We start from the raw sequence: 21,903 nt of genomic DNA on the forward strand, positions 1-21,903 counted from the left end.
CGGTGTTGCATGCCCTCGCTTCATGAGGCACTGCGGAAAGATTTGGTATTTAATTCAGCACAGTGGCGCAAAGATCCGTTATCAGAGACTTTACGTCGCTACCCGCTCCTGCTCCTCTGCCTTAAAGGCGAAGGGAAAATTGTCAACAGCACGCGGCGTGCCAGAGCGGTGTCCACCCAATTACTGGCCACGCCCGAGGTGCTTAACTTCGGTGATCCAACAGGAAACGGTGTATCCACCTCGGCACAGCCGTTGACAGTGCATAGGTGTACGTTTCGCTTCTTGTGAAAATTTATTTCGAAATTTTCAGAACGGCATAGAGGCGAACAGAAATTTTCCTGCACCTGGCGACAATGTTTTCTGTTCAGTGAGGGGTGCTCATCGAAAGTTGCATCCAAGTTCTTTACTGGTTTGCGATGTGATATTGGGACACCTCTGATTAATAGGGGGTAATTTTTAGCAGAGGTCAGAGGTAATTATTTTTCCTGGAATATTAAAATTACTTATAATATCATCATATGTAGTTTCAGTTCTAGGTTTTGCGCCCATCTTACCATTGACGACATATTGTCGTTTCTGTGGAAGTGGTAGTAAGACATCTTCAGATTTTGCACTTAAATTAAGTAGATTTTCGGTATAGATATCTATAGGTATCTAAGTACATTCACAGGAGACAGAATCAACAAGAAATCATTGACATACAAGGGGGACTATAATGCGTCCAAGACTGACCCTTACAGCACTCCTGAGTGAACATCCTTCGAGGACGACTTTTCGTTCTCATAGACAACACGGTGCTGTCTATTTTTGAAGTAGCTTTCGAACCACTTGAGCACACTATCTGAAAATTCTTTCTGTCGATTTTTTCTGAGCAGTATGTCAGAACTCACGGCATCAACTGTAGTATAGTAGTGCAAATATTGAAGCCTCACTGTTTTTGTGACACATTTTTAGTTATCTGTTACTTTAATCAGTGTAATATTCGTGGTATGGCTGCTATTTGTCATTGCGCATCTGTTATAAGGAGTAAACCCTTGTCTCAACGTGATGCGCTCGGTTACAGGTGTTTCTATTCTACAGAGTCTTTAACGTCTAGATTGTTACTGACTGTGGTTGCGCATTCTTCGGCAGAGGCAAAAATTAAGCTTTTTAGAAACTAGAAAAAATGCATATTCGTGATACTAGAACTTGCCTAAAAATAGTGTCTTCAACTCCATCGAATGCAGTGCTGGCGAAGACTGCAGAAATTAATAGTGAAATTAATGTCAGACATATTTTTCTAAAAGTACACCGGGGGTGTGACACACCTGGTCATGAATCAGCTTGTAGTTCCTCAGTAGCAACGATCATGGCGAAAAATTGGCTGTAAATATGGATGAGTACAGCACTACCTACATAAAATAATGTCAACAAACGTCAGACCCCCTCATTGAATTAGTTATGGCCAGGCCGTGTCTTAATTACGTAGTTAAGTCACATTTACCAGATATGCACATACTGCATCTTCTCATTATACGATAATAGTCGCTGTGTAACCAATATACAAAAATCTCAATCAGATGAAACGATGCGTGTGGCACTTTAATATGAAAGTTAATCAACAGTCATTTTTAAGTGTTCTTCTTGATTGTCCCTCTTCTTAATGACAACAACACACTACTGCACCATTACGTTATTGTTGATTTGATTGACACTGGATCCACGCTCGAAATCTCAGAATAGACTGACTCCCATATTCAAGTTAACCCACGTATATTATTAATAGCTCTAATTCACAGTCTGGCTTCATATTAAGCAAAACACATTATTGCCCAAGTACATTATGACTGTTTTGGCTGGCACGAGTTCCATATGCGACATCTCGGAACTGACTTCCAAAATGGTACAGGGCCAGTGTTTGTATAGCTTTTCAAAAATGGCTATTAAAGTTTCACACTGTTAAATAGAATTAGAATTTTACATCCCAAATTAATTGAATACAGCAGGAAAATTGTTTTTGGCCTGAACTTTTTCTTACAATAATCGTTTCAAGTGAAGTAAGCCTTTTTGATGCCGAAACTGCAAAAATAGTGAAATAAACAATACTATACACAAAAGTTTTAATTATTCGGAATCTAATTAAGTGCAGATGTTCCTATGAGGTTAAAGAAATTGGGTAGATGAATACTTTAAGGATTTCTATGTGTTATTTTCCTAACTTGATCAGTAATATAGTAATTACATCTGTTTACTTGTCAACAATGTAACTGGAATAGAAAATAATTACTGTTACTTAACTGAACGGCCTTTGCAAAACTATTTACTTTAAATGGTTCAAATTAATTTGAAAATTATTGTGACTAACGTAATTTAGCAAATTGGGCCTGGTCTTATACCCAGAATTACAGAATGGTAGCTTTATATTATGGGACATCTCTCACTAACACTAGTGGTAATTAAGAAAGGAAAAAAGAAACAAAAAACAAAAGTAGTCATTCAAGAAGGCAAACAACGAAACAAAGTGTCAATAAGTCCCAGCTTTCTTTGTTATAGGCGGTTATAGTTGAACTTTCGCTACTTGAGAGCGGCCCCATGACAAACGACTCATTGTCGGGCAAAGCTTCGGGGAAACATTTGTAAGAAAATGCGGAGGAGAAATAACTAATGAACTATTGACAGAAACACAGTATAATTTCCACTTGAGAGGTTGACATTTGTTAATTGCGTACCATATTTAAGTTCCAGGTTACAAACGTTGCGCAGTGACGAGACGACCGTCTGTATCCATGACAGTATGAAACTCACTAGTGGTTGTTCTTCTGCTACCCGAAACAACAGTGGACTATGAAATGGCATCCTGTCTTGACCCAACTCGTACACTACAGCTCAGATGACGAATTGCGTCCTGCACTCTGAGCCATGGTAACTGTTAACTACTTCAACAATTTATGGCGCATTTGGCTGTCAATCTGTTCTAGTAGCAGTTCCCAAATCACCAGTTAATTCGAAGTTCCGGACCATGTTCTTCAACCCCAGTGCGGGAAGAGGACCTCTCCAGACACTGAGATGACCAGTGTCGTGGGATATCTCCTAACATCGCTCCGGACCTCGTTTTGCCTCGCGTAGTGCAGAAACTCGACGCGGCGTGGACTCAGATGTCGTTGGAAGTCCCTTGCAGGAACACTGAGCCATGCTGCCTCTATAGATATCTACAATGGTAAAAGTGTTGCCAGTGCAGAATTTTGTGCACGAACTCACCACTCGATTATGCTTTTTAAGTCTTCGATGGGATTCATATCGGACGATCTGGGCGGCCAAATCATTCGCTAGTATCTTTAAGTACAGTGGTTGTCAAACTTTTTTTCGTAAGAGCCAATACTGACACTTGATAGGTAGGAATTTGGGGGGCTGGGGGAGGGGGGGGGGTGAAAAGGCAGTACAGCGGCCACTCAGAGAGATACTTAATTTTTTGCTAAACCATGATGGATACTGATAGAAGCTGACCACTTACCCATTTTGAATACATGTAACTACATAAAATTGGTACTTTCGTCACACTCTTGACATTGTGGCTCTGGAAATATTGAGTTCCTTAATGATTTCCGAAATAGAATTTCCCAAGAGCCTAGCTCCCACTAGAATTCCGCGTTCAAAGTCTGGTAATTTCCGTTGTAAGGACTTAATACGTCGAAAAGCGTTTTACAAGAATTGCACAAGTACAAATGGCAGCACCGCCATCGCACTGCCCTTTTGTACCTTGTGTACGCGATACTACGGTCAATTATGTGTGTAGATATCGCTATCACATGAATTTTGTCGCATCAGTGTACTCCTTTAATGCGTCTATATTTGCGAAGAGCAGCAAAACTATTGCTTTGTTATGATAAAACAGCTTTAGGAGTAAAGTCCTTCTCATCTAGGTACGGTCCACGCTGTGTGTCTGCAACTGTATTGCACACTGGTGCCTGTGTTTCAACACTGCGTCTCCATACCAGTACCGCCATCACCTAATGGCAAGTCATGATACTAATACTACAAAGGAAATCCTGCAGCGCACAGTGGGAACATCTGTCCTAATTCAAATTACTATTATGATGGAGTATTTTCGTATTTCAGCCTGGTTCTCCTCTGCAACGTCGTCAAAAATGAAAACTGTGCTTAGCCTTACTTATTTAGGTGGGGGTGAAAGTTCTCTTTAAAATAGTAAAAAAAATATGAGTGAAAGTTATCCTCAGAATAATTAAAAATTTGCCTTAAGTACTGTTTCTGATTCTAAGCTCTGAGCTGTAATAATGAATGAACTGTCGTAATGAAACTTGCACTGTCGTAATGTGAAGGCAAGGCTGCACTGTAATAGTAATTAATTATCGTAATGAAAAGGGAAGTCTTCTATACTGTAAAAATTAGCAATCTGACTGCAAGAATTTTGAACAGTATGAACTGCCTGAGTAATGAACTTTGACATGAAACCTACAATAATTGGTTTTGCAAAACTGATTACAAAAACTGTCTCTGAATGACATAAGTTGGCCCTGATTGAATAAATGAAAAAAAAAATGTTTTGCCCTTACCTCTATTCTGCGCAAATCATGATAACGCATTGCAGTACTGCTCTGTCTTGCGCGCCACTATGCTGAAGCTGTTAATTACTGTATCTACACAGAGGCACTCGAGAGATGTAATGAGGTCTCTGTTAGTTACAAATCTAATTTTTCGAACACTTGGTTCCATGATCCACTAAAAAAAGTAAGAGAAAGGTTGGTAAAAAAATGAAATACACGCGTAAATGACAACACTAAGTTTTTTTGTATACTGCGAAAAAGTGCTTAAGGCTGATTTTAAATTTAATGAACGTCTTAACATCCAAACAATACACTTTCCGATCTCTCAAATCTAGTAACTCTCAGGACAATAACCAACTTTGTCCGATGACGCAGCAATAGTGAAAAAGAAGTAACATCATTATAATATTTAACTCTGACATTCCATTAGACTTCCTCCTTCACAAATCAGTTTCCGTTCCAATCTTGACATGATAATGTCGACTGAACAAACAGATAAATTGAGATTTTACATTTGAAACATGATATGCATTAATAAAACTATACATGACAGAAAATAAATAAAAATTATTGCTGTACATAAATAGTTGCGTAACTGAAAATAGATACAAGTCATTGCTGTACATAAATATATTGTTACAAGTATAGTATTTGCTAAATATTAGGGTACACACATAGTAGTGCAAACTGCATTAAATGTGTAGACTGTTATTACAGAGAGCCAATAAAATACATATATGACTGCACATATTAGTGTCCTAAGTACAAAATCAAATATTTATCACTACCTTAGGGTGAGGCACAAAAAGTGCCCTCAGAGAGTAAAACTTGTAATTTAACTGCCAACCATTAGTGTGTAGGGAAACTAGATGACACATTGAAGGAAAATCTTGCAGTCCCACAGACAATGATAATATAAATATTATTTGAAAAGCACAGTGAGACAGTCTTACAGATCCACCGTCACTGTCACAATTATTTGGTGTAACTGACCAGTGCAAGACAATCCTGCAGTTCCACGGGCACCGACATCAGAAAAATTTGGTTTTGGCAGTAATGAGGAGGCAGCAAGCTCAGAATATGCTAAAAAATAGTCCATCCACGCTAACAACAACCTAACCACTCATTACAAACATGTCTCTACGAGGCATCTACAGTACGTATAATCTTAAGTGCTGTACAAGCTAATCACAAGCCAGGGTATAAGACTCTACAGTCTCTGATGAAATAAAATATGAGAGCTAACAACTACTCCCAATGAAAATATTTCAGTATGTGTGTAGAGTGCCAATGAAGTACAAATGATACATATAAAACAAGAGGGTATGTCCATGCAATGAAATACAATGGTGAACTAGTATACACGTTACATCGAAAAACAAAATGAGAAACATATTAACCTAAAGAGCAAAAAAAAAAAAAAAGCAAACAGAATACGGTACATCTTAACACTGGCGAAGTGTCTTAAAACTTAGCAAATAATAAGTTTTTCAAAAGTATTTACAAAATCCACATATCAGAGTGATATGCAAACTTAGTTGCTGTGTGACAAGAATTGCATACAAAGTTATAGTGGTGGCATATGAATATATATATCAAGAGCAAAGTATGCCACATTCGGTAATGTGAGTAACACAGTTCTGTGAAAAGAAAAAATTGTGGTATACATTCAGAGAAGTGTGCAAACATAGTTGCTTTATGACAAGACACTTTCCATATGATTGCAAGAACGTCTCTATGTAATAATAAAAATATTTATAGTAAGGTCTTGGCTAACTATCTCTGCAGAATAAACACAAAAGGGAAAAACAGAAGTTCCACAAATTATGGGAACAAATAGGACGTGAGGATAAGAAGGAAAGTTTGTATAGTGCACTAGCACTATTGGACCTGTGGAAAGAGACAATTTAAAGTCATTCATCGTGCGTCACTCAACATAGCAACATGAAGAAAAAAATGGCTCTGAGCACTACGGGACTTAACTTCTGAGGTTATCAGTCCCCTAGAACTTAGAACTACGTAGACCTAACTAACCTAAGGACAGCACACAGATCCATGCCCGAGGCTGGATTCGAACCTGCGACCGCAGCGGTCGTGTGGTTCCAGAATGCAGCGCCTAGAACCGGTCGGCCATTCCGGACGGCCAACATGAATAATTTGGTCAAAATAATGAATATATGTCATACTTGACAAGTTGGCTATCATCACATGGCGGAAAAATGTAATCACAGGGAAAAAGAATATAGGTATCCAACCACAAATCACCATAGAGGAAAAGAAATCACGTCCAGCAAAGCAGCAAAGTACTTAAAAGTAATGATAATCCAATACTAGAAATACGTACAGAATGTCATAATGATCATACTTTTTGCTAACAAAGGCAGAGCGTTACCTATTCTCAATACGGTAAGACTTGTTAAAAAATGGATTAGTACAAACTTTGAAAATTCAGCAGGTGCCAAACGACGATACATGGTCTGCCACGGTGTCAGCCACATGACCATTACATGAACGCTTACCGTTTACTTATATACGTACCAAACTGACTGTACTAAGCTGCTGAAGTATGTAGATCTGTTACTCCTGAACAAGATTAAGGCAAGACGATGCCAAAAAAGGAAACATTTACAAGCACAAGGTGTGTCTCTGTAACGGTTAAGTACATAGGATTAAAATATGCTAGTGGAAAAAAAATTGCTATACTAAGGCTCACCATAAACGTGAAAGAAAATATATGCCATAGTCTATCATGTAACTGCCAATGCGTAATAACCCAATTCGAAACAACTCTACAATCTTCACTGGTTTCGAAATAGTCGTTCACGGGTTCTGCATGATAATATCCTACCTTTTATCAAAGTCGCTTATCTCGATGGATTCCCCCATTTGCAGCCCATACCTTCGATAGGGTGTTTGCTCCACTTCCATACTCCTTTTGTTACCGCTTCACACGCCCGCAACAACAGGCGGCACTCAAAGTCACGGTGTGCAGTGGTCATGATGTTTTCGTTTATCAGTTGTCTACTAAGTGTTCAAAGCTTTTAGTGTAAAGTGATAACTGTGATTTTAATTATGGTAATTTATGACTCAAAAAATGACTTCTTCCGGCTCCCACTGCCCAACTGTGCTCCTAGTGGTCGTTCCACCCCGCCGCCACCACCACCAACGCCATCACTACTCCCACCACTCCTCAGCATCACTCCAGCATCCCAAGACAGGCGTTCTTAATCTATACCTTGTTCGAGCAACACTGCCATCACCATGAAGCAACAAAGATCATCCACCACCAATGAGAAGAGTAGAAAGAAAATAATTGTTTCGTTAATTCCTCCTTCTCTTTCTCATTGTTGTTGTTATTATTTGCTATTTACAGTAACATTTTTCTCTTTCCTGTACTGCAGTGGGCTCCAACTGATAATGCAGTTGAACAGCCTGATTTATGCAAGCCATTCGTTTTCCACTGCCCTTACCTGATTTGATGGACTTTAGGTTCCCGTCGCGTGTTTTGTCCAGCTCTTAGTCCACGACATAGCATCAGGATTGGTCCTCCGGTGGAATATCACCAGACAGTATAAAGGAAATATTCTTGTACTATCGTGAGTGACCACCACCACCTAGATCTTCATCACAATATGTGTGGCTACAGTGGTTTAATACAAACGTTAAGGTGTTTCCATTCACTGTTATGTACCGTCTAAATTTGAGTGGTAGCTAATGTATTATTTTCCGCATGCCACCAGGACACGAATTTATTGCTCTAATAGTGTTTCAAAATCCTCAAGTTAGTGCCAAGAATGTTATGCTATCGTCATATGAGTGGTGGCACTTCTCTGTCGGATGATTAAACTGCACCCCCTGTGTTACTGGGTTGTCACTCAGCATGTGTCAGTGACTATCCGCGAATTATTAAAATTACCAGTGATAAGGATAGGAAGTGACATTCGGAAACTTGGTGTGCGCCAGTCCAGCAATGCTGTGGGCAGTCAATGACCATGTTAGGTGGCGAGATTATCTTTACAGTTTTTTTGGGAAATATTTGGTATGCTCTTTCAGAGCTGACTAATGACAACATTTCCAAGGATGTAGTCACTAAAAACATTGATATGTGTTGTGAAGCTGTGTGGAGCATGTATGGTGTGTTACCACTACCAGATGTAGGCAAAGAAATTCGTGTGTACTTACATAAGGCTTATCATCCCCACAGAAATTAAAAAAAAAGTAGCTTGTACAAACATTCTTTGTACTTTTTATGCTGTGTCGTCGTAGCTCTGTCGGTGTATGTGTATGCAATAAGAAAAATTAGTGTGTATCCATTATTAACTGACTCCCAGCTATGCAATGGTTATGCCTTTTGACATTATATGCGGCAAGTTTTTTGTAAATCAAAAGGCCAAGAGAGAGTTATTTAGGGGTGTATACCCGTTCTACCTGAATGGGGAAGGGCATTTCCTTCATTGTTCTCTTATGGAAACATGCCAGCCAGAAGCGCCAGCCTAATTTAATGGTCCTCATGCGAACAAACTGGCCATTTCCCTGCATGTTTTGTTTATTTAGGACATAATTAATGGACAATAAGTGTCATGATATCTAACACAATTTTTGGGAAATATAGCGGCCATGTCTGAGACTTGGCTTTATGTCTACCCAGGTGTTCAAATGCATTTAGCATAAAGTGATAACTCTCATTTTAATGACAGTAATTGATGACTCAAAAAATAACGACTTATCTCCCACACCACCACCACCGTGCTGCTATCGGCTGTCTCCTACTAAGTCCATCCCCACCACTCCTTAGCGTCATCCCAGCACCCAAAGAGAGGCGCTCTTAGCCTGTACTTCGTACAAGCAACCGCACCACCTTGAAGCATCTTCAGTTTCCCGTACGATAATACACCCCCATACCCGTTTCTGATTTCCTCTATAAAAAAGAATACATCTGTAAATACGGAGCTTAACACTTCAGTGCACTAGAAAAATACACTCTTTCTTCTACAATTTGACGTTGCTAGTCGAACGTTAGCATGCTACTGTCGTGACCATCTATGGAAAGAGGTAGAAGGACAGTAAAACCCACCACTGGGTGTGACTCGTTACAGAACATGGGGTTCGGAATCTCGTCTGCTTTGTAAAGTTGGACGGATGGTGATCTGCGACATCTCTGCCGAAAGAATACAGTCCTCACGCACACACAAGTGTTTTGGTGCACGCCGTTCATCATACATTGTTGAACATGAGGCTCAGCAGCAGACCACTCCTACGTGTTCAAACGTTGACCTAACGATATCGTCATTTACGATCGCAGTGGACATGGGACCGTCAGGAATCGACCTTTGATCAACAGAAACGTGTCGGCTCTCTGGGTTAATTATATATTTGCTACACTAGGTCGATGGTCGTCTCCACAAACGCCGTGAACGAGGTGAACAGCGGCTCGAAACATGCAGCGTGCCACGGGCACAGGCTGGTGGGGGCAGTATTGTGCTGTGAGAGACATTATCCTGCGTCTGCGTGGGACCTGTGGCGCTAATAGAAGACACGCTGACAGCTGCAAACCACCTGCATCCATCTTCCCTGACGGCAATGCCATATTTCAGCTGAATACTTGTCTAGGTCTTTCAGCCAGAACCATGCTTCAGTGGTTTGAGCAGCATTATAGTGAACTCACGTTGATGTTTAGGCGACCAAATTCGCCTGATGTAAATCCTACGGAACCCACCTGGAGCACTATCGGGCGCCATCACCACGTACCCATATGAGCTGCCTGTTATTTACTCGAATTACATGACTTATGCGTAGATATCTAATGCGCATTCCTCAACAAAACTACCTACAAACTGTTCGGTCCCTGATAAGCAAAAGCAGTGATGTATTTCGTACCGAAGACGGGGAAACAAGCTCTTAAACAGGTGGCCATAATGTCCTGGCTCATCAGTGTAAAAGGCTAATTCACGGAGTAGGCCGCCATATTGCTCATAAATTATAGTAATTATCATGACAGTTATTGGCAATTAATTATTGCTTAAATAAACACAACATGTGGTGAAGTGGACAGTTTGTTTACCTATGGGCCGTTAAATTAAGAAACGGGAACTAGCCGGTTTGTTTACATAAGGAAAACAATGTCCTCCCATTCAGATAAATGGTTACACACCCTCACATACGCAGTGTGGTCAGTTACTTGTGTGATAAAACTTCACGGCGTTGCGAATCTGCCAATCCTGTCCTCTACTTCTGAGATTGTTATATTCGGACAAGCGAACTAGAAAGTTAGGCTTCAACTGTGTCTAGCCGAAATCAATGCATGAGTGATGTAAACTGCACAGAGCAAACCTCCTATCTCAAATGAGAGGAATGGCTTTTGGATCCAGTTAACTTTGGACATCATGTGTTAATGACAAAACAAGTTTTGATACCTCATTAACAAATATTCAGGGGAAAATGTTATGTGCCTCATCCTGTTTATAAATAACCTGATACTAAATGTAATAAAGCTAACACTCAGCAAGTTGATTACTACGATGGAATCTTTTTTTACGTTTTCAGGTGAAGAGTACAGAACAGCATGGAAACGCTCAACGAAACTCGACCACCGCCTCCATCCTGGATCAATCAGGAGTTCATAGAATCTGTACTGATAAATAAAGTTGGAAATCAAGCTTCTGTAGATTCAATTAAAGTACAATACGCTTGTCCACCAGGAACTGGAATTACAAGTTTGTTGTTCAGAGTGACTGCTATTCTGAAGGGCAAAGATAATGAACAAGAGGCTAAAAAGAAATCACTGCTAGTGAAAACTGTTCTTGACTTTGGGCCAATGAAGGACTTTCAGAAAAATGACCAGGTGTTCAGAACAGAGACACAGATGCTGTGTGAGGTGATGCCACAGATCCAGAAAATGCTGGCATCGTTGGAGGGTGAGGACTTCCGGCCGCTGACAGCTCGATGCTACGACGGGGGTCAGCAGCCGGCACTCTTCCTTGTGCTGGAGGACCTGTCAGAGGGTGGCTTCAGGATGGCTGAGGGGCAAAGTCTTCTGAACTATCAACACTGCAAGGCGGTCCTGCGAGCGTACGCTAGATTGCATGCCGCCTCGGCCTTTCTACTCGACAAACAGCCCCAGTACAAGAGCGTGTTCAATGAGCCTATGTTTACAGACAAGCGTGCTCAGGACCATTTCAGAGCAATAGGGTCTAAAATCATGTCCGCACTGGCAGATGAACTGAATAAGTGTCCAGGGTATGAAAAATATTCTGAAAAATGCCGGGGATTTATGGACCGATCTGCTAACAGTATCTTCGAAGTACTTGAACGAATGAAGGAGGAGACCAAGTTACCTGTGCTGGGCCATGGTGACTGCTGGAAGAACAACTTTCTGTTTAAGTATGTGGACGGTGAACTGTCAGATGTCAGAATTGTTGACTTTCAGGTAAGAATGCCTCACAATTTTTGTAATACGTAATGTCCACATGGAGCTTAATTGTTTTACCAGTAATTATGTGAGTTGATCTGCCATGTCTACAATAACGTAGATTATTTAGACCGATAGTTGGAGTGGTCGGTCGTCAAACAGAAAATGGCCTGCACGCCCTCCAGCGTTAATAGTTCTGCACTTTTATCTGTGGAATAAACTAATTAAGAGGATTACGAGACAACAGGCAACAGCTATGTCTCCCAAGGATCTGGAAACCCATGAAACAGGGGCATGAGCCAAGTCAAGATGAAGTACAGTGTGCAGTAAAGACTCTCTAGAATCGCTTTATGCCATTTACCAGTGCTCACAGTCAACATTATGAAAACTTGATTTGAAAGCCACAAAAATGAACATACGAACCAACATGGGATTCGCGTTTGCTTAAATCTGGATAGTAGGACATACGTTTGTGGAACCCCTTCTCTTGAAGACGAGGCAGTAGTTTGCCGCGCTGTTATCTTGTTAATCTCAAGTTCCATGCACTATGTTTCCAGCATCCTCTACTGAGGATTTTCCAGAGCCACAGAAAACGTGTGTAATGAAAAGAATGTCAGTGTGCATAAGGCAGCTAAATTTACTTACGTTCGGCAGAAAATTCGCTAAACTGCCAGCTTCAACTTAGCGAAATCCGCATATCAATGTATTTACTCGTTCTGAACGTATTCGGAATGGTATGTCCTAGCTGCCTCACCATGCATACTATCGTATTACCAAAAATAAAATTGTGTTCTGCTGCAAATAATTATTCGTTTGATGTTTAGCTCACGGACTGTCTAGTTTATGACACATCAGTTTGTAACGTGTTTTGCTTCATGGTGACCAAATCATAATAATTCAGGGCGTACATTCCAAAAGTTCTTCATCCTTGAAACATCTTCTGTGACATTTTATTGCAGGGTAAGTACTCTGTGCCATGCACTTCACAATGGTTTGCAGTATGTGTAGATACAGATGAATCACGGAAAACACCTTCATATCCATCGCCTGTCGTAGTGGCTGGGCATCTCTTTTCGTATTGCAGTGGACGTCCTTGGTACGATGGTATGAAACCATGAACTGTGTTGACACTGGGGCAAGAGGTGGACCAAGAGTTTATTGACTTACTCATTTTCTAAAGCTATTTTCAAGAACGTTCATTAAGCCATTGTTTTAAGTTTCAGATGTCATAGACTGATGGTTCGAATCAAGGGGATTCCTTTAGCCTTTACCTGTTCTGCCATTTTCTCAGATCATATCTTCAGGATTCGCTTTTTCAATCAGTACAGTGTACCTAGTGCATCAATCTTGGAGGCAGTGGAGTAGATGAGACATCATCGACAGAAAAAAATTCTTATCTGTTCTTCTTCCTTTAGTGTCCCACATTACTGCAGTAAATGTTGCCTACAAAGAAAATGACTCAAACATTGCAGGACAAACTAATGCTTTTCAAGACCGATGGGAGTACGTATCATTCCGCTTAATACTAAAGCATGAGGAATCTTTGGAAATGATCAAGCTGACCAAAAACCCAAGATCTACAGGGAATCAAAGGCAGACTTTCATCTCGCTGTCGAATGTTCGATTATCGCTGGATTGGTTGCTAGCAATAAGGGATAAGAAGCAGTGGTCAGTGAAGCAAACGATTCTTCTGTGACTTACCACATACCAGTCACTCCAATAGGATGAAGTCACTCTGACCAACCTCTGCATACGTCATTATCGTTAGTGTAGGACTGTACACTCTGGCGGGATAGTCCCTCATTCTGTGAAGGCTGTGGCGTACAGATCATTGTACGGCAACTTTTAAGTGAGTGAAGCAAATTTAAGTGGACACCTGCCATCTGTTTTAAAAATTTTGTATAGTGTCTAGCCTTCAGTCTAACGTTTTAGACTAGAATTTTTGGCTGGTCATATTGGCTGTCTCATGCTGTATTAGAACAAACTACGTCCAGCCACATATTCTTGTCATGATGTTTTAGATCATGCCACTTAATTTATCTTTTTTATCAGAGTTTTAGATTTTAGATCTGACTGTTAAGCGCCCAAACCATCATACCACATCATCACTGCATAGAAATCAGGTGCCTAGAATACGCAAATGTTGTTCGTAATAAAGTGCAGGAGTAGTAAGAAACATTGCGATGGGACTCTCGGGAAAAGCACACAGTATAACTCTAGAGTCTAAACGTTCTACACCTCTGCATCGACGTCTGCAGCCACACTGCACGCTGCATTGTTGGCCTTAACACTGGACTGCTACTGACACCTCGCCACATTAATAAGGCACTTCCAAAAAGAGATTTTCACTCTGCAGCGGAGTGTGCGGTGATATGAAACTTCCTGGCCTGAGTCGTGCTTCGGTATCTCAGATGGTAGAGCACTTGCCCGCGAAAGGCAAAGGTCCCGAGTTCGAGTCTCGGTCGGGCGCACAGTTTTAATCTGCCAGGGTGTTTCATATCAGCGCACACTCCACTGCAGAGTGAAAATCTCATTCTGGAAACATCCCCCAGGCTGTGGCTAAGCCATGTCTCCGCAGTATCCTTTCTTTCAGGAGTGCTAGTTCTGCAAGTTTCGCAGGAGAGCTTGTGTAAAGTTTGGAAGGTAGGAGACGAGATACTGGCAGAAGTAAAGCTGTGAGTACCTGCCGTGAGTCGTGCTTCGGTAACTCAGATGGTAGAGCACTTACCCGCGAATGGCAAAGGTCCCTAGTTCGAGTCTCGGTTGGGCGCACAGTTTTAATCTGCCAGGAAGTTTCAATAAGGCACTTGCTCGTAATGAATTGAAGATATACCACTGAGAATACCGCCAAGACTGAATTACAAGTTTGGTGAATGATATTAGTCAAATGAAACACAAATAGAATACCTTTATTCGCCTTGAAAGCAATGTCTACTGGCCACAATTCACTTTTTGGCAACATTTATACAATGGCTGGAAAAAGTCAGGGAAAGTTTCTTTTTCAGTTAGTGATCAATGTCAATCAAAATGTGATGCGGACAACTGTGCATTGCGGATTTCATCAGTGATCTATTTCGAATGGAAAACAATTATCCGAAACTTTGTGAATGATGGCGTCCTTACTAATTTCTCGGTTACTCGATTCTGTGCCAGCCTTAGTCACACTTTGCCGATTTTGTCTGCTGTTATGTTCGTCGATGATCGACAATAAGTTTCGAGAGCTGCCTCACTCGTTGTGCATCACCATTTATTTTAGTTCCGTTATAGAAGGCTTGGACCAGTAGCAAACACACTTTCTCCTCACTACCTCTGTTCTGCACAGCCGGCCGGTGTGGCCGTTCGGTTCTAGGCGCTTCAGTCTGTAACCGCGCGACCGCTACGGTCGCAGGTTCGAATCCTGCCTCGGGCGTGGATGTGTGTGATGTCCTTAGGTTGGTTAGGTTTAAGTAGTTCTAAGTTCTAGGGGACTGATGACCTCGGTTGTTAAGTCCCATAGTGCTCAGAGCCATTTGAACCATTTTTTCTGCAGACTTACACGAATATCTCTCGCCTCTCGATCTAGTTTTCAATGATTTTTAACAGAACACAATGTTCACGCATTCACCACATCTCTATAAGATAAGTGATAGGAAACATGTCAATAACTACCTACCAGTTTCACTATTGACATAATTTCCCACAGTATTTGAGAAAGTAATGTACTCGAAAATAGTATCTTACCTGAACAACAATAGCGTCCTTTGTACATCACAGTTTGCATTTCATAAGGTCTTTTTGACTAAGAATGCTATTTATACATTCATCACCAAATTTTACAAGCATAAAATAACAAAATGGCACTGACTGCCTTTTTTGTGATCTATCTAATGCGTCTGGCTGTTTGAATAACTTTATCCTTCTAGATAAATTAATGGTATAGTCAACCAATGGATAATGCCTTATTAAACAAAAGAATGCCGAAAATTGTCCTCAATAACTCAACGAATAAAGCCGTGGAAGATTCTTCTGGTGGAGAGAGATCACTTATGTGGATTCACGAATTCATGAAGCTCAGTGCTAGGTCTACTGTTGTTTCTCAAATTATATATAGTGGCACAGAATCGGATAACCCAGTAACTGGCAAATACAATGTGGACGCCATCATTCACAAAGCTTTGGCTAACTGAAAACAATGGCTGTGTAAAGCTGTCGCCGCGCGGGATTAGCCGAGCGGTCTTAGGCACTGCAGTCATTGACTGTTCGCGTGGTCCCGGCGGAGGTTCGAGTCCTCCCTCGGGCATGGGTGTGTGTGTTTGTCCTTACGATAATTTAGGTTAAGTAGTGTGCAAGCTTACGGACTGCTGACCTTAGCAGTTAAGTCCCATAAGATTTCACACACATTTGAACATTTTTGTAAAGCTGTCCACATCATATTTTGATTGACATTGCTCAATAATTTCAAAAGAAGCTTTCTGTGACAGTTTGCAGCAACTACATAAACATTGTCGTAAAGATAATTGTGGCCAGTGGACATTACTTTGAAGACGAATTGAGGTATTATGTTCGTCTTTCGTTTGATTAATATCATTCATCGAACTTATATATATATATATATATATATATATATATATATATATATATATATATATATATATTCAATTACTCATTCTTCATGCTGAAGACACTAGCATTTTGTTCATTCTGATAATAAATAGAGCAACAGAAGAAATGGTAAATATTGTTTTTGAAAACATTATTGAAATGCAAATGGTCTCACTATCAATTTCCAGAGGACAACATATTCACTTTTAGAGGTACTGTACCAGTTGATAAATAAAACAGATGTCGAGGAAATAATAAGTGTGCTGTAAACTTCGAAGTTTTTATGTAGCAATGTTGATGAGAACTGAAGTTGAACAAAAATTTAGAACTCCTAAAAGATCTCAGTTCTTACACATTGGCAATTAGAATCACTGGAAACCTTGGGGGAAGACAAATCGTTAAGTTGACATACTCTGCATATTCCCATTCAGTACTGTCATGTGGAATAATGTTATGGGATAGCTTTACTTTTAGAAAGAAAGTTTCCATTGGTCATGAAAGTGCTGTAAGAATAGCATGTGATACTCACCCATGATTATATTGCAGATACCTGGGGTTAGGTATTTTGACTAGTGCATCACTGTATTTCTACTCCCTCATTACATTTCTCGTAAGCAACCCATTAAAGTGCAATAAGTACAATAAGTACAATATTGGAAGAGAAAATGACATTCATTATTCCACATTTAGATTGTCTTTTCACAAAAAGTGGTGCACAATTCTATCACCAAAATTTTTGTTCCCTTACTCACGATATAAAACGTCTGCGAGAAAGCGAAGTTCAATCTGAAAACAAACTGAAAAAGTTTGCCTTTGACATTTTGTATTACACAGAAGAATTTCTGTTTATTTAATATGTGAAAGGTGGTGTGTTAGAAATTACTAATTCACATCTGTATTAAAGAAAAAACAGTTTGTAAATGGTCAGTATGTAGCAATACTTATGTACGAATTAGTAATAAGAGTATAAAATGACTCGTTCCATCTCACTAAGATTAGTTGTACTAATAATTTTTTATTCATATAATCGGCCAACAAACTAAATAACTAAAACAAGAGGTTTCCTGCTCTCTACCGTAACTGTAAATGGACTCAACTTACTAGAAGATTTCTTCCCTATTTCGTCATTTATCATAATAGAATTGTCTGCGAATAACTAGTACATCCAGTAGTGTGAGTTGGTGACGAATAGTTAGAGTATGAGATCTTTACTCTAAACTAGTGTTATGGCGATGTTTCAGGTATCATACGTGACCAGCCCAGCCTTGGACCTGCAGTACTTCTTGTACGCAAGCGCTAGTGAGGAGGTCCATCGCCACCACATGGATGACCTTTTGGGCGACTACCACAACACGCTGGTGGACATCCTACGGCGCCTGGGCATGCAGGAGGAAGCTGAGGCCTTCACTCTAGAGGAGCTAAAGCGGGAAATGGACCGCTGTCTAGTCGTAGGATTTCTCTTCAGCACCATGAGCAGCTTAGCTCTGGCGACTGAAAAGTACGGTGTAGAGTTTACGAAATTGTTCAGTGACCCAGGACACGCCGAAGAAGCTTTCGGAAAGATCTTCAAAAATCCTTCTTCGTTATCCTACATGAAATACCTGACACCATTTTTTGAAAGTAAAGGAATTTTATGAACATTTGTAGCACGTACACCTAACAGTTGACATTATTTAACAACTTTTAAATGGTAACTTTAGACATCCTTTCATCTCCCTGAAACTATTAGCCTTGCAGCAGCATACCTATGCTATTACATGATTAATCAGTATTTGCTTCTCGAGATTTTGTATTTAAAGAGTGAGACTACTGCTATACTTTATTTACAATATGCGTGCTTCAAAAATCAAATGGTTCAAATGGCTCTGAGCACTATGGGACTCAACATCTTAGGTCATAAGTCCCCTAGAACTTAGAACTACTTAAACCTAACTAACCTAAGGACATCACACACACCCATGCCCGAGGCAGGATTCGAACCTGCGACAGTAGCAGTCCCGCGGTTCCGGACTGCAGCGCCAGAACCGCTAGACCACCGCGGCCGGCAATATGCGTGCTGTGCGGAATTCAACAACATGTACATCGACCTGGAAAACAACGTGGACTACAACAAAACAAATCGCCATGTGCTGGAATTCACGTAAGCAAACACCACTATTTTGCTTCATATATAAATAAACGCAAGCATTTCAGCGTATTTTCATTACTGAAACGACTTACGAAGTGGCATCAAATACTGAAATATTTTTGTGCAATATGTGAGCAGACGACATGCTGTCAGTTAAAACAACTGGTTAACTAAAAATATTAGATGGAGATGGTAGCCCGAAACCGGTTATGGCACTAAAATAAAACATTTAAAAATTATTGTGTCTGGTTGCATCATTCACCAACCAAAAAAAGTTATTATTGTAAAAGCTATATCAAAGAAAGTCAACAGTAAAAATATTTCTACTGAAACAGCTATATCAAAGAATGTTAACATATTTTTTAAAAGTCCATTGTGGAAAACTATATATATCTTTTCATGCTACTTATATTATTTTAAAAAGTTTGTAGGCAACATTATTAAACAATATTAGTATAAAAAGTATTTGATCGTTGTTATTAAAACGTGTATTAAATAAATGAAAACGTATCTCTGTGTTCTTTAGCTACTATCATTGCCATTCTTCATACAAGAGAAAAAAATTGTATCTATACATATAGAAGTAAACTATAAATTATTAAATTGTCATTTACATCCGTCCTGATCTTATTTACAGGAAGACCCAATAACAGCAGTAGTTGTACCACAATCTAATACATACAGTCACGACGCTCTTTAGCGCGGAAGTTGCTACCGCTTTACAGCTGCAGCGAGACTAGCGCACCAGGTGGTGAGAAAGCAGTCAGTCACATGTATCTTATGGGCAGTGTTTGTTTTAAATTATTTTCTACGTAATGAACGAAATAGTTATCAGATTTTTGTGTTTCATGCGTTCGCAAATTATCAAGTGACATGAATTATGGTGGAATACACGTAAAATAACCGAATCCCACTGATTCAGTGACAGGAGCTGCCATTTATTCATGAAAAAATACTTTCGAATGTGTTTGTATCTGCAGCTTATTCCGCTGAAAACAAGAGAACATTAACACATATTTCATGCTTGAGAAACGTATATTTCTGATGTTGCCTGTTTTCATTATCACGGGTACTGTCCTTGACACTTAAAAATTTTCATGTAGTCTAACGATTCGTCGATTCTTGCACTTCATTCGACTTTCTAATGCTCGAATATTTGAGTAGATGTAATTATTTCTACTTCGAAAGAGAATGTGTTGAAGATTCTTGCTGTTTGTGGATCATATTTAGCAGCAGTTGTGGAATTGATTTCTTGTGTTTTGGGAAACAGTTTGATTGCTTTTGACTACTTATTATCGTGTCTGTGCGGTTCTCCCATAAGCTACAGGTGTGGCGGCTTGTTTGTTGCTTTCAATAATGTAGGTATTACGTTCCATACAGGTTTCCTGCATTCCACATTTTCTGATTCGGCTGAAAGTGTAGCGTACGAAAATTCATTTTGCTGAGAACATATACGACGTAATTCTGCAAAAGATCAGGTATTCTGGTATTTACTAGCAATTTTTAGTTATTAAAGGAAAACAACTTTATTCGGTAATTATCTGAATGTTACAGTAAAACTGTAAATAATTTGTTCAGTAAAGCATCGTTTATATCTCCCAGGGTCCTTAAAAAAACTAAATAATGACATACACTCTCTCTTTTAAAATTTATGTCACAAATCAATATAAACGTTAATTTATCCGCTATTGTCTTCAGACATGTCGCTTACTGGGTACTTGGAAGCTGCTATCGCGGTAGGTACCAAAAACGAGACAGAGTGTCACAGCTGTTATGTTAGACTGTGGTTCTACTGCACGTGCAAATATCTGCAGCCACTGGGAGCGATAGGGTAGTAATGCAGTCACTCCGTTTTTTTTATTTAGTGCGTATACTCTAGTTGTAAGGTGTCAGGCAAATCCAACACCTTCCATGAAAACCCTGACATGATAAGCAAATCCAGTAGTATGTCACATAGCTCCGAATAAATCGTGATATTAAATTAACCAAAGTAATACGAGTAACGAGTGAGCAAATGGAATACCACAGACTAACACAAGAATGCCTAAATGCATGTCATACCTTCCCACCGTGAGACAGACGCAGTTCCGAGGGGAGAAACGAGAACAGAAGCCGAGAGCAGAACCGTGTTAAGTTAGAAGGCCCTACAATAAGGGACGGACACCCACGTCGCCAGCTAACCGTTAGGACCACACCCCAGCCGCATGTTTTAGTGTGAGACTTTTTCGCGTCTCTGTTACGTCAGGACCACCCCCCAGCCCATGTTAAAAGATAGAGCCCTCCAGAAGAACAGTATAGATCTTACAATAACATTAAAAGGACCACACCAGCTGCAAGTTTTAGTGTGAGTCTTTTTCGCGTCTCTGTTACGTTGCAAACTTTAAAAACATTGCCCCACCAAGAAAAGTATAACGTTTCTCATTGGATAGACAGAATTTTTGTAGGCGGAGCTTAAGGTTAACATTGAGACCCTGATTGGCAGAATGTTAGAAAAAGAAAAATTTTCGTAATAAAATTTTTTTTTTTAATGTTATAAATAGTCGAAAACAGTAGCGGCAGCGATAGATAGTAAGAAAGTATTCAATAAAAGTGAGACATCCTGGCAGGGTCGCCATTTTCTAACATTCTGCGTGGTCTCTGTTTGATCTATATCGTGTCTCCCTACCAATTTCGCGCAACGACGCTCGGAGCGTGTTTTTTAGGGAATTGACTAGTTTGAACCTGGGACCTGTTGCTGGTAAGGAGACGCCAGACCACACATGACATGTAGAGTTCAGAAGAGTTCAGTGAGGCTAGCGATGATATAACCAAATACTTAATGATTTCAGCGTCAGCTACACTGCACTCCCTGTAAAAGAATCTTAATACTAACTAAATTTAGTGGAAGGGGTTCAAGGCTTTCCTATTTTTTGTTAGCTGGTAAAATAACGTCGAAAAAGCAGTTAAGTTTACCATTGGAAATTTTATTCTACTCACAAAACATTGTTTATAAATTGCACTATTGATAAAAGGAAATGTTTTAATACAGGATGATAAAAACCAACTGTGTTCAACAAAAATGTGAACGAATATTCCCTGAGTGGGTTTCCAAGTTTTACAATGGATCGAAGGATGACCAATGCCATATCACATCTATAATTTAGGTTTAAATTAAATTTCACAAGAGAAAAAACTATCAAAATGGTCTACAGTGACCCTCAATTATCTTTAATTACTTATCTAACTTGTCGTAAATTACAGTGGCT

General features: G+C 39.8%; 1 protein-coding gene across 2 annotated transcripts in view; it reads left to right on the forward strand.

Annotated features, from left to right (window-relative positions):
- The window catches only part of LOC126234559 (uncharacterized), a 30,632-nt gene extending 12,462 nt beyond the window's left edge, over nucleotides 1–18,170 (forward strand). Inside the window, exons 1-3 of one of the 2 annotated variants that reach the window (XM_049943262.1) lie at nucleotides 2,961–3,196; nucleotides 11,085–11,967; nucleotides 17,772–18,170. In XM_049943262.1, the coding sequence (XP_049799219.1) occupies nucleotides 11,104–11,967; nucleotides 17,772–18,167 (1,260 nt within the window). In that variant the 5' untranslated portion in view covers nucleotides 2,961–3,196; nucleotides 11,085–11,103 and the 3' untranslated portion in view covers nucleotides 18,168–18,170. Of the gene's footprint in view, nucleotides 1–2,960; nucleotides 3,197–11,084; nucleotides 11,968–17,771 lie in introns of those variants that run through there. The other variant, XM_049943263.1, reaches the window with a different exon arrangement.
- The last annotated feature ends 3,733 nt before the right edge of the window (nucleotides 18,171–21,903 follow it).

The sequence above is a fragment of the Schistocerca nitens genome, chromosome 2 (assembly GCF_023898315.1).
Source record: "Schistocerca nitens isolate TAMUIC-IGC-003100 chromosome 2, iqSchNite1.1, whole genome shotgun sequence".
Classification (NCBI taxonomy): domain Eukaryota; kingdom Metazoa; phylum Arthropoda; class Insecta; order Orthoptera; family Acrididae; genus Schistocerca; species Schistocerca nitens.